The following is a 14,332-nucleotide window of genomic DNA, read 5'->3' as shown; positions in this document are numbered from 1 at the left end:
TGTAGAGCGCGGTGCGGGCGGAAGCGGGTGGGATGATGGCGGCGGTGCAGCGGGGCTCCAGCAAATGGCTCTTCACCCGAGAACAGCTCGAAAACACGCCGTCCCGCCGCTGCGGAGTCGAGCCCGACCGCGAGCTCTCATACCGACAACAAGCCGCCAACCTAATTCAGGACATGGGACAGAGATTAAACGTGTATCCTTCACAAAAACAGCTGCGTTGCGAGGGGGTTAGCCGTTAGCACGTTAGCACGCTGCCTCTTTTGATCAAGCGAAAAATGTGGTCGATCAAATGTGGTGTTTTAACGCGTTAAAATTCACACTAAACGCTTGGGATGTTCATAATTGGCGTGTTAGGTGTGTTATAAAGCGTATTCTGGGGTATAAAGTGAGTGGATGTATAAAATAGAGGTGTGCGAATAACAGGAGTGTGATTCGGTGCCTTAATGCTTGATATAACGTGCATTTTAGAATTAATCTATTTTATAATGTTTTGTGCTTAATTTAATATTGTTTAACTATAATAATACGGTTTTTGTGTGTCTTTTAGGCGTTTAAGAGTGATTTAGACATGATTGGTGTAGTATAATGGCTAAACACAAAATGTTGTGTTAACATTATGTATTGTATGTTATGCAGTTGTCTATAAATATGTCATTTTATGCTTTTGCCCTTTTAATATAGTTTATAGTTCAGTGCTAACACTTATATTAGTGTAATTTGCGACTACGAGCTGATTTGGTGTGATTTTAAGTGATGGCTTTGAAAATTATGATTTATGAGTATTATATTTTTGTATTGTATGAAATATGATGGGTTGTTTTGCAGTGTTTTTGTTCCTTGATTAAACTGTGCAGATCCCAGCTTACGATTAACACAGCAATCGTCTATATGCACCGGTTTTACATGCTTAATTCCTTCACGAAATTCCATAGAAATGTGAGTATGCAGGGTTTTTTAATATTGGTAATTATTTGATTTGTACAAAATACTCATTTGTTTTATTTGTATGTGTTTGTTTGACCCATTAATGCTCAGGAACTTTTAAGATTTCACTCTATTGTATCGCCGGAACTAGTGTGATATGCAACCCCATTGTTTATTGATTTCTCTTATGTGTGTTTTTTTTAAATGTATAATTATTTCCTCTTTTCAATCAGATCATTTCTCCCACCACACTCTTTCTGGCCGCTAAAGTGGAGGAACAACCACGGAAACTTGAACACGTTATTAAAGTAGCACATGCTTGCCTGAACCCTCACGATCCACCGCTGGACCCCAAGAGCAATGTGAGTGTAGGGGCTTATGGGAAATGTAGTTTCTCGCTCTGCTTGATTCTTTGCCATGATGAGTCATTTTTGGCATATGCTTTGACAGTTATAGACTGAAAATCAGATTTGAAATAGATTTGTTGATTTCCTAAATGTACACGTTAAATGACATTTGCACTGGCTTTAATTTGCATAATGTTTCACTTCTCAGCGAAGCTGAATATTTTGTAGGACTGGAGTTTATTTTATTGTTTTGCAGTTTTTTGGAACATTTTTCAATTCAGAAGGCCTGAACTATTTTTTTTTCTCAGAAATGTGGTAAATCAATAGATTAAAAAAATCTTCCCTCTTTTTTGTGTTAAATTCACAAAAATAAATGGGCCTTGTTTTCATTTTGTTGTTTTTAGGGGGGGAAAAAAAGTTAGTTTTTAACTAGAAATCTATATGCAAGGATTGAGTTAGTTCTCCCTCGCATGAAGAACTTTATTGCATTGATAGATTATGAATATAAACGTTTCCTTCTCTGTTTTTGTGAGCAGTCATACAAAATAAGTTTAGAAGCCTTTAAAATAAAAGTAAATGAGAAAGAAATAAAAATACACTTTTAGAATATGTACATTTTAAATGTTTAAAACATTTAAAAGGTATTTCTTCAAAGCGTAATGAGTTTAATATTATTAAAAATAATAATAATTGTTGGAAACTTTATTTTATCGGCAGTTTATGAAGGGTCATGCACGATACGATTACTAGCTTTTATAATGAAAGTAAATGGGGCTCTTTGATTTTAAAAAATAAAAAATTATTGAAACAATTTAAAAAACAAAGCAAAACTGTACAACCCTCAAGGCTTAAAGGCTTAGTTCACCCAAAAATTAAAACAATAATAAATAATTACTCACCCTCATGTCGTTTCAAACCTGTAAGACCTTCGTTCACCTTTGAAACACAAATTAAGATATTTTTGATGAAATCTGAGAGCTTTCTGACCAAGCGTAGATGGGTAAAAAGGACATCAATAAAATAGTCCACGTTTGAGAACAGTGGCGCCAGGCAGGAGCAGATTTGGTAGCGCTGGGGGCTGGTGTGTGGGAGTATTTAAAAAAAAAAAAAAGAAAGATAATTTAATCATAAAAGTACTATTGTTTTTCATTAATAATTGCAGTTACAAATAACATTACATGTTCATTTCTTGTTTGTTTCATGTTTATACAGATTTGACAGTCAGCTTGAGTTCGGAAGCATACAAAATGTACTTGTATACTTTTATAATGTACTTTTATACATTCTACTCTTCTTAAATGTACCATTATTCTTCTAAAGTACTGTAAGGAACTGATCAACAACTTCAGTGATTGTGTGATTTAGTTGCAATTTAAAGAGTTTTTCAAGGCACTTTGTGACAAAGTGTAATACTCAGACAAAATCTGATTTATTGATGATTTGATATTTTATAATTTCAAAATAGAAACCAAAAAGAAAGGAATGACTAATAAGCCAATAAGTGCTCATCTGCTGCCATCTATTGGTTATAATGATGATTTATTTTTTTTTTTATATTTTACATAAGCGTTTGTTTAAGTATATGTGACCCTGGACCACAAAACCAGTTGTGTTAATTTTTCAAAATTGAGATTTATACATCATCTGAAATCTGTTTGTTAGAATATTTGGCTGAGATAAAACTATTTAAAAATCTGGAATCTGAGAGTGCAAAATAATCAAAATATTGAGAAAGTTGCCTTTAAAGTTGTCCAAATTAAGTTCTTAGCAATGCATATTACTAATCAAATTAAGTTTTGATATATTTATGGTAGGAAATTTACAAAATATATTCATGGCACATGATCTGTGCTTAATATCCTAATGATTTTTGTCATAAAAGAGGAATCTATAATTTTGACCCATACAGTGTATTTTTGGGTATTGCTACAAATGTACTCGTGCTGCTTTAGACTGGTTTTGTGGTCCAGGGTCACATATTCTGGTCATCCCATTAAAAAATAACATTCAAATTGGATCATTTTAGAGCATTTAAGTGCTAGAAATAATTGTGTGAAATGCTTGAAAGTCATTCAGAAATGCTTGAAGTTCTCACTTAAAAGGCTGTACAAACACTGAAATGAATACTGTAATAACATTTGTCTATTTCTGCCACAATACCATGATTAGAGTTAACGTTACTACTCCTGGTCAACTTCGGTTCTTGAGTAAAGCTGTTTTGAGCTTTGACAACTTTGTTTGTGTTGTGGTCCGAGCTGATAAATGGTCTGCGCTGCTCAGACAAGTAACATGTTTTTGTTTCGGTTGCCGTTTAATGTTTCTCATATGCAACAGAAATGGCGCTGCTTATAAGTTGAACAACACGGTGGTCTCGCTAGTGCAACTGCTCACAAAATTTACAGGGTTTCTGCGGGTCTTAAACAAAAGTCTTAAATCGCTTTTCCAAGAATTAAGGCCTTGAAAATGTCTTAAATCAGAGCAGTCTTAAAGGGGTCATCGGATGCAAAGTTCACTTTTTCATGTTGTTTGAACATTAATGTGTTGGCAGTGTATGTACAAATCTACCCTATAATGATAAAAATCTATGCAGTGGTTTTTAATTAATCTGTAAAAATAACATCCCCTTTTTCAAATCGAGCCATTTTCAGATGCCTGTCGGTGTGGTGTCAAACTAACAGAGGCCGCTCCCATGATAGTTGATTGACATGAGCGTCTTACCTCAGATCAGCTGTAATAGTCCGACCTCCAATGTTTCGATGCTGGAGCAGGGATGTAAGTTAGACAAGAATATCTCAGATTGAGCGATTGAGGTGTTGTGTTGCTGGATGTAGTGATGAATATAGTGGTTGTCATTTACTCCCTACACCTGAGCCGCTGAAGATGCATTAGATTATGTTTGTTTGTGAAGGGAATGCGCCTCCCGATCTACATAAATGCGTCTGTGTTCGCACGAATCATTTGTGATCTAGCTTCACCTACAGCAGAAGTGAGTATAAGGGTTTTTTTATGAATCTCTGCAATCACCTTTCCCAAAATTTTCGTGGCTAAAAGCGTTAAATGCGGCTAAAGTAAACAATCTCTCTCATGTGTTTCATTTTTAAAGTGAAGTGAAAGCGCAATTTCTGTGCTACGTGGCTTAGGTTGATCAGTATTCATTAAACAGTACGCAGTAGATGGCGGTATGTGCTGCTTCATCTTTCAGTCACCCAAAGAAGAACTTGACGTTTAGATTATTTTATAATAAAAATCATTTAGCTCAGTTAGAGAATAGACAATGCAATTAAAACGGAACGTGGCTGCTCAATGCGGTGTGTGCTAATTGAAAAATGAAAGTAAAATGTGCACAACGCTATTGCAAGCTATTAAAACTGAAAAAAAGAAAAACTCAATTGAACTTAAAACAAACAGTTGCTTGATGCAGAATTGCCGCTAATTTGAAAGTGAAAGTAAAATGTGCACAGCGCTTTTACTGAAGGAAAGTGAGAAAAAGAGGGAAAACTATACTTTCTCAAACTATACTTAGAGAACAATGCTGTATTGTTTTCCTTTTTTTTTTTGTTTCCCTTATTTACCCTCATAAAACTTGCAGAAACCCTGATTTAGTCGCACTGGCTGTCCGTTTGGTCGCAGTCTGGAGCTCTGCAAAGAATAATGTGGAAGATAAGAAACTGTTGAATAAAGTCTTTTTTTTTTTTTTTTTTTTTTTCTTTGTGCACAAAAAGTATTCTCATAGCTTCGTAACATAAACGGTGGAAGCAATGATGTCACATGAACTATTTTAATGATGTCCTTACTACCTTTCTGGGCCTTGAACTTTTCAGTTGCATTACTGTCTATGCAGGGTCAGAAAGCTCTCAGATTTCCTCAAAAGTATCTTAATTTGTGTTGCGAAGATGAACGAAGTTCTTGCAGGTTTGGAATGACATGAGGCTCAGTAATTAATGACAGAATTTTCATTTTTGGGTGAACTATCACTTTAATGTATATAATACAAAAGTTGATTGGGTATCACCAGACCCCACTAATAAGCAGGCGTGATTGTGTTGAACCACAGGCGTACCTCCAGCAGGCTCAAGAGCTGGTGCTGTTGGAGACCATCGTACTACAGACACTCGGTAAGTGCGGACTCCATTACCAGGATGTGATAAATCAGTGCTCAATGAAAGTGGTGAACATATGAGTCCTGTCTAACCGGTGATTTCGTTTCAGGGTTTGAGATAACAATAGATCATCCACACACAGATGTGGTGAGATGTTCCCAGCTAGTGCGAGGTAGATGCTTCCATCTTTATCTCTCTTGTGGTGCTTAGTGTAAATATTGACTTTAGTAAGACAAAACATGGTTGAAGAGTCTCACAGAAGAGTCACCATATTGTGTCTAATCTGACATCGTCTCTCTTTCCCCTCTCAGCGAGCAAGGACTTGGCCCAGACCTCCTATTTCATGGCTACCAACAGGTTGTTACCCTGACCCCTATTTGTTGCACTGCCATGGCACCCTATGACTTCCTATTAGGCAGGGTTCTCCTTCCTGTGTCCAACGCCCTCTCGCGCCTGGGCGGGGCGTTTTGATGCCCGGCCCGGCGCAGTGCGGTGTAATGTACGGAGGGCTTGCTGTTGGCGCAGAAGGTTGAATACACGGCCTGGAGTGTAGAGGTGCTAATAGAGATATCTTGATTGAGAGTGCATAGGTCAATAACTCAATTGGTAGCCTGAATATCAGCTCAGAGTTCAAAGGTGTATACTTAGAAATCGTCACGGTAAGTACTAGAGAGTGCTTTCTTTTTCCATGTTGTTTTTTTTTTTTTTTTTTTTTTTTTTTAATATTTTATTTTTTCTTTTTCTTTCTTTTTTTGTATTACTGACATTTAAAAGAAATGGAAGAAATATATTTTTTAAAGTAATGTGTTTTTTTTTTTGTTTTTTGTTTTTTTTTAATCTTTATTTAGGGTGATACTTCACAGTATTTTATTTATTTTAATTGTTTTTTTGCTGTCATAGCCTAAAAAAATGACAGTCGATCTAGAAACTACTTTTTTAATAAACATTTTTTGTTTTACATTTATTTATATTTATGGTTTGAAAACAATTTCCTTACATTTTGTTGGTTTTAAAAAGAATCGCTCTCCCAAAAATGAAAATTAGCTGACATTTGATTGACCCTCAGGCCATCCAAGATGTAGATGAGTTTGTTTCTTCATCAGAACAGATTTGTAGAAATTAAGCTTTATCACTTGCTCACCAGTAGATCCATTGCAGTGAATGGGTGCCATCAGAATGAGAGTCCAAACATTTAAAAACATCACAATAATCTACACCCCTCCTGTCCAACAGTTAACATGTTATGAAGCCAAAATCTACATGTTTGTAAGAAGCAAATCTATTATTGTGATGGTTTTAACTTTAGACTGTTGCTTCTGACTAAAATACGAGTCCTCTCTCCGTAATATTGCTTTCTCCATTTTAAAAATGGGTAATCTCTTCTGAATCAGGAAAGAAATACGCACAGATCAAACACCATTTGCAAACAGAAACGTTCCAAATCTGTTCAAAACTAATCTCATTCTGACGGCACCCATTTAAAATTGTCTTAAAGAAATACTACATATTTTTTAAAATCATTATTTAGGATAATACTTCACAGTATTTATTTATGTCTTTATTGTTTTTTATCTTGTAAGTGATTTGTTGCCATAACCTAATAAAATTACATTTTATCTAGAAAATACTTTTATTTTTAAATATATATATATATAATTTTATTTTTTATTTTTTATTTATTTTTTTTTTACATTTATTGATATTTTATTGTTTGACAACTATTTCATTACTTTTTGTTGGTTTTAAAAGAGTAATTCTTCCAAAAATTAAAATTTGCTGACATTTAACTGACCCTCAGAAGATCCAAGATGTAGAAAGTTAGTTTTTCACCAGAATAGGTTTGGAGAAATGTAGCATTGCATCATCTGCTCCCTAATGGATCCATTGCAGTGAATGGGTGCCGTCAGAACGAGAGTCCAAACAGCTGATTAAAAACATCACAATACTCCACAAATAATCCACACCACTCCAATCCAACAGTTAATATGTTATGAAGCCAAAAGCTGCATGTTTGTAGGAAACTAATCTATTATTGTAATAATTTTTTTTTTTTTTTTTTTTTTTTAAACTTAAAACAGTTGCTTCTGACTAAAATATGAGTGCTCTGTCCATAATATTGCATTCTCCGGTTAAAAAAAAAAAAAAAGGTAATCTCCTCTGAATCAAGACAGAAATATGCACAGATCAAACACAGTTTACAAGCAGAAACAATCCAAATCAGTTTTAAACTCATTCTGGCAGCACCCATTTAAAATTGTCTTAAAGAAATAGTGCATTTTTTTTAAATCACTATTTAGGATGATACTTCACAGTATTTGTCTATATGTATTTATTTTATTTTTTAAGTGGTTTTTGATGCCATAACCTAATAAAATTATATTTTATCTAGAAAATACATTTTTCTTAACATGCATTTAAAAAAAAAAAAAATTGGACATTTTGTGATATTTTACGGTTTGACAAACTTTGTAAGAAACTAATTTATTATTGTGACGTTTTTAACTTCAGACACTTGCTTCTGACTAAAATATGAGTGCTCTATACATAACATGCTTGCTTCAGTAAAAAAAGTAATCTTTTCTGAATCCGGAGAGAAATATGCACAGATCAAACACGTTTACAACTAGAAACAGTACAAATCGGGACTAAACAAATCTCATTTTGACGGCACCCGTTCACTGCAGAGGATCCATTGGTGAGCAAGTGATGCAATGGTATATTTTTCCAAATTTGTTTGGATGAAGAAATGAGAATCTACATATTGAATTGTCTGAGGATGAGCAAATTTACATTTTTGGGTGAGCTATTCCTTTAAGCACTGTTAATATTCACTTCAAACTAATTTCTCCTGCATTGTAATTACTTCCCGTGCTTTTTATCCTTAGCGGTTTAATTCTGGCACAATCCCCCATTGCACTCTGGGTACCTCTGGCACACTATTATTTCAGCTCCTTTTTTGAGATCAGACCTGCAAGCTTTGTGTTAGCAACTTTAACAAATCATGTGGCCTCTCGTTAGCCGACCTAAAACAACTCGATTCTGATTGATTGCGCTGAAGTCTCATCCCCTTTTGTCACCGAGTTAGCAACTAAAAGATCATTTCAAACCAGTAAGATGACTTCGAGCCAGTGTGGTCATTAACGCAGCAGGAAGAGGAGTCGCTGTTAATGCCCGCTTGCTGAGAGAGAGTGTTTTCAGTTGAAAAAAGGGATAGGGATCCAGAAACCCAGCATTGGTGTTACTTACACTAATGCCACACTTTAAATGTTAATTGAGCTATTTTGTATTTTACTGACTGAATATGTTTCATAAATTGCATACCGTTTTGTTTTACAGCCGACCAGACAAAGAACATTCTAGCAAACACACCCGACTGGACTATGATCAGCTTTGACATGATATATTACGATGAACTAAGAAGAATGGAAATGAATTTAGGATTAGAGAATTAGGATCTTAGGAAAGCGTTTCTCATGTTCTCTGTTTGTAATTGAGTGTTTTCTCTGCTTTCTGTTTTGTCTCTCTTGCAGTCTGCACCTGACCACCTTCTGCCTGCAGCACAAACCTACAGTGGTGGCGTGTGTCTGTATTCATCTGGCCTGCAAGTGGTCCAATTGGGAGATTCCAGTCTCTTCTGATGGGAAACACTGGTGGGAATATGTCGATCGGGCTGTCACTCTGCAGCTGCTTGATGGTCAGTGAAACACGACTTATTTTTTGTTGTTTTTTTTTTTTTTTTGAATGTTTTTTTTATATTATGGATCATGGAACCTGAAAAACTTACTTTTTTTATTTTAATTTGTAATTATTTTGTTTTATTAATTTGAAAAGTAAATACAGTTTTTGAACAGTAAGATTTTTAATGTTTTATTAAAGAGGTCTTTTCTGCTCACCAAGCCTGTATTTATTTGATCCAAAGTACAGCAAAAACAGTACAATTTGAAAAGTATTTTTACTATTTAAAACAACTGTTTTCTGTTTGAATATATTTTAACATGTAATTTATTCCTGCGATCAAATCTGAATTTTCAGCGTCATTACTCCATTCTTCAGTGTCACATGATCCTCCAGAAATTATTCTAATATGCTGATCTGCTGTTCAAGAGTTATTTTTTTATTTTTAGTGATATTCAGGATTTTTTTGATGAATAGAAAGATCCAAGGATCATTTTTTATCTGAAAAAAAAAAAAATCATTATACACTATCATTATACACTACATATCATTATACACTACAGTGGTCAACATTTGAAGTGGATCAAAAAAGTTCATCAGATTTGTCCTAAGACAAGAAACGGGTGTGGTTTTGGTTTTAGGACAACTTGAAAGGTTTTGATCCACTTCAAATGTTGACTACTGTATACCATTCAGAAACTTGGAGTCAGTGTAATTTTATTTATTGGGAAAGAAATTATAGAAATAAATTAATTAAATTTAGCAAAGATGCTCTAATTGATCAAAAGTGATGATAAAGATATTTATAATGTTACAAAAGATTTCTGTTTCTGAAAAATGCTTAATGTTTTTTTTGAGCAGCAAATCAAAATATTAGAATGATTTCTGAAGGATTGTGTGACTGGAGTAATGACGCTAAAAATTCAGCTTTGAAATCACAGGAATAAATGACATTTTAAAATATATTCATATAGAAAATAATTTTTTGAAACAGTAAAAATATTTTAAAAATTGACTGTATTTTGGATCAAATAAATGCAGGCCTGGTGAGCAAAAGAGACTTCTTAAAAAAAAAAACAAAAAAAAAACAAAAAACAAGATTTAAAAAACTTATGTCTGGTAGTGTATATCTTTCTCAAAGGATTGCATTTTAAATTTTAAGTAACTGCTGCACTTAAGTTTTTGTATATTAATATTAGGTATATATATTTTGTATATTCTCTGTTTCTGTAGACCTGACTCATGAGTTTCTCCAGATCCTGGAAAAAACACCAAGCAGATTAAAAAGAATCCGAAACTGGCGGGTATGTATAAACATTTTTGGTTGTATGGGGGAAAAAATACATTAAACTAAATATAAAAGTGCAGCTGCAAGCAGCAATTAAGGGGCCAAGGACAGCAGAGGCAAAATTAGGAGCTAAGCTTGACATGGAACATCAGACCAACTGCAACAATGAGTACTTGAAGCCATTTTAGGATGATTTTAGCTAAAATAGCTGAAAAATCATAAATATAATCACTATTAATGTGATTTACTGGTTTTGACCAATAGGTGGTAACGTTATCAAATTGTTATGGTGTGGTCAGTGTGAGGTGATAGTGACACACAAAAAGTTTGGTGTCAGTAGTACTGCAGAGTTGCAGCTTCAGCAGAGTTCAAAACACATGACCCTGGACCACAAAACCAGTCATAAAATGTCATTTTTTTTAAATTGACATTTATACAACATCTGAAAGTTGAATAAATAAGCTTTCCATTGATGCGTGGTTTGTTAGGATATGACAATATTTGTTTGAGATACAACTATTTGAAAATCTGAAATCTGAGGGTGCAAAAAAATCAAAATATTGAGAAAATCGCCTTTAAAATTGTGCAAATGAAGTTCTTAGTAATGCATATTATTAATCAAAAATTAAGTTTTAATACGTTTATGGTAGGAAATTTACAAAATATCTTCATGGAACATGATCTTTACTTCATATCCTAATGATTTTTGGCATTAAAAGAAAAATAATTTTGACCCATACAGTGTAGTGTTGGCTATTTCTATAAATGTACCCATGCGACTTATGACTGGTTTTGTGGCCCAGGGTCACAAATAGTTTTTCAAAGAAAATCGAAATGGTGGGGACAGGAAGTTTGGCTGATGAAGGCATAATTGGTGCTCGAATCGATGCTCTCGACTTGATCCAAGGAATCTATCAAGACCAGTTTTGGGACAGTAGACAAAAAATGATCAAAAGCTATTAGCATTTTTTTAAATCATTGTATTTTTTGACCACAAAGTGGTGCTGACGGCAAACTTTTTAAGTACCTTCAGGGGATGGTGCCGAAGACATACAGAGTTTTGTAACAATCACAAAACCAGTCATAAGGGTCAATTTTTTGGAAACCTAATATCCTAATGATTTCTGGCATAAAAGAAAAATCAATAATTTTATATTGCTGGCTTTTGCTACAAATATTCCCATGCTACTTATGACTGGTTTTGTGGTTCAGGGTCACATGTCAATACATTCATAAAATTGAATACATTCATACAATTTTTGACGCAAAAAAATGGGTTATCGTTCAACTCTTGTGATTTTTGGCCAAAGCGTTCAGAAGTTATAAGCAAAAAAAAAAAAAAGTTAATATCTTCTGACCACTAGATGGCACTATGGTGAAACTATGCAAGTAACCTCAGGTCATGGTTATCATAACACACACCAAGTTTGGTCGTAATATGTCAAAGCATTAGAGAGGGATAGCTTCATGTTAGGTTTTTGATATGAACATTTTAACTGCAAGTAATAGACAAATGTTATTTTTGTTCACATTTCAGGCTAATCAAGCTGCCAAGAAACCAAAATCCGACAACCAATCATTAGACGGTTCCTTCCAGACATCTCTGAGCCAGGACGCCTCATTGATGGGGAGCATGTGTGACATCAGAGGCGTTTATTCCGAACCATCCACCTCTTTCCCATTGGATGGCGCATCGATGTCCCTCAACGGCCTGTCGAACCTGCAGAGTTCTGCTTTCAGCTTTCCTGCACCAATTTCCCAAAGCGCAGATGCGTTTCTCACGCTCCAGGGGGCGCAGGCAAGCAAACACGGACACGCCCCGGCGACTCTCGCCCCACAGAAACTCACTCTAGAGAAATACCGCGAAAAACACGCGGCCGAATTAGAGCAAAGACGCCGACACGAAGAGGAGGAAACCGACCAGCATCGAAAACACGGACATTTAGCGTCCGAACCGTCTACGTCAATCAGGGTTAAGTATTCCCAACAGCAGATACCAGAGCGATCGTTAAAGAGCGGGTCGCTCAAACGACGCCACCCTTCCTCGTCGGAAAACGGTTCTGCTAGTCAAGAAGAGCTGAAAATGAAGATCAAGGTTTCGTCCGAAAGTAGCGGCAGCAGTAAGAGCCGTCACAGTCCGCGCTCGGGCCGCGAGAAACATCGCGAACATTCGTCACACAAAGCCGCGAGACACGAGTCGTCGCACTCGCACGGTAGCCACCACCACCATCACCACCATTCATCCAAATCTCACCGATCTTCCAAGAGCCACTCCTCCTCTGCCTCCGTATCTGTTAATCAACCGATAGGCCACGCCCAGTTAGCGAAGATTGACAGGAGGCTGGGGGAGGGGCAGGGTTCTGAGCCCAATGCTGCTTTAATAAATAACGGTCCACACATGGATTATGAAGACACTTTTAATTTGCTTGATTCCCTATTAAATGCACAAAACTTATAAACTAGCGAAAAAACGGACGTTTTTACGTAAAACCTCAAAAAAAAACGTACGATTTTCGTTCTTGAGCTAATTTTATGCAAGAATCACTCGTCCGTTACGTCATAGTCTCTCTCTTTGATTTAATCATGTTTTATCACTGAATTTAAAGACAAATACTACAAAGTGAAGGTTGTAATGACGTTTTAGTGTAAACGTAAAAACAACTGTGGCGAATTCACGATTTTAAAACCTCGTAGAGTCGTAGAGCTTGCTAAAGAGAGATTGCGATATGCCTCCGGCAATTTTAACCAGTTTTAGTTGGAAAAACGCAATGTGATAAAGTGAATATTTGTATGTTCTTTCTTCATGCTTGATTCACGATGTTTTTTTCATTAATCAAAGGGATGAAAATAGAAACGTGTGACTGTTTACAAAAGGAAGGTGCAGATATCTGTTCACTGTTATTTGTATCGATATATCTATGTCTAATTATATTTCACGAATGCTCAGGTTTGGAGGATCCTAAAAGGCGAAAAGCGTCAGCCGAAACGTAACTTCGCGAATTCTAGCTGAATCTTCGCAAAAATGCCTGTACACAGATTCCATTATATCGCTTTCCATATATTGTAAATCTTAATGTACTGTAAAGTTATCTATTTTATGTTGTTATCCTTTGTTAGAAAGCTGAACCGATGACATCATCGTGCCCAGGGTCCTTTGCGTAGTAACTGTCGTGTCTTACGATTTTGAAGACCTTATTCTTGTAATTCGTTCTTTATTTTATTTTTTATTTTTTTGCCCCTTTACAGTAGTGGAAAGCAAAATGTTTTTTCGGCAAGAAGAAAGTGGGTATTTTTTCCTGTTTTGTTTCGTGCGCCAAGTTTGAACGGTTGAGATCGCATCCCAGAATTCTCAGCTGATCTGTTCTGTTCTTCGCGGTGTGCGTCGAGCCTTAAAACTGTACGATAGAGATTTTAGCAGGTTGTGTGTATCTGTCCCATTTTTCAGTATTTAAGATTTGATTTCTGTTCCCGTCTTCTCCCCTCACTGGCTGCTGATTCTGATTGGTTAATAAGTGGGCTGCCATTCAAATGAACCAGCAGTCAACTTCCTTTTCTCTGTCCGGTGCTCTTAAAACAGCATTAAGAGCGTTTTGAAGGGTTTGGATGGGGATAACGAGGAGAAACTCACTCTAGATGTGGCCTAGACTCCTGTTGTGCTGTTATAACCTCTCCTTTCACCAGATACCAAAGGTTTGTGCCTCAGTGTTCGCCCACCGTTGGAACTGTATGAAACTTTTAGGTTTCCGTCTTTATTTTATTTTATTTTATTTGGAATGCCACAGTTCTTTATTATAGTATTAGATCTGAGTCTGTATGGATGATGTTTTGGATTGTCTAATAAACATCCAAGAAAATTGCTTATCAAAATGCGTTGTCTTTATTTATTACTATTTTAATGTTTGTAGAGTTTAATTTAATACCTTTTCTTATTTTTATTAGGCACCTATTGTATCCGTTAGTTTTCTTATTCTTCCGTTTTGGTAGTCCATGGCTTTAGA

The 14,332-nt window shown here is 35.5% G+C and overlaps 1 protein-coding gene across 1 annotated transcript; it reads left to right on the top strand.

Moving 5' to 3' along the window:
• Positions 1 to 14,086, top strand: ccnt2b (cyclin T2b). The gene is made up of 9 exons (XM_051094358.1): positions 1 to 193; positions 855 to 936; positions 1,158 to 1,286; positions 5,326 to 5,386; positions 5,481 to 5,543; positions 5,683 to 5,728; positions 8,902 to 9,065; positions 10,280 to 10,350; positions 11,872 to 14,086. The coding sequence occupies exons 1-9, from the start codon at positions 33 to 35 to the stop codon at positions 12,790 to 12,792; spliced, it is 1,698 nt and encodes a 565-aa protein (XP_050950315.1). The 5' UTR covers positions 1 to 32; the 3' UTR covers positions 12,793 to 14,086.
• Positions 14,087 to 14,332: the final 246 nt, after the last annotated feature.

Source organism: Labeo rohita, chromosome 22, assembly GCF_022985175.1.
Source record: "Labeo rohita strain BAU-BD-2019 chromosome 22, IGBB_LRoh.1.0, whole genome shotgun sequence".
NCBI classification, from domain to species: domain Eukaryota; kingdom Metazoa; phylum Chordata; class Actinopteri; order Cypriniformes; family Cyprinidae; genus Labeo; species Labeo rohita.
The sequence above is the reverse complement of the archived record's forward strand: the minus strand, read 5'-3'. Positions and strand labels throughout refer to the sequence as shown.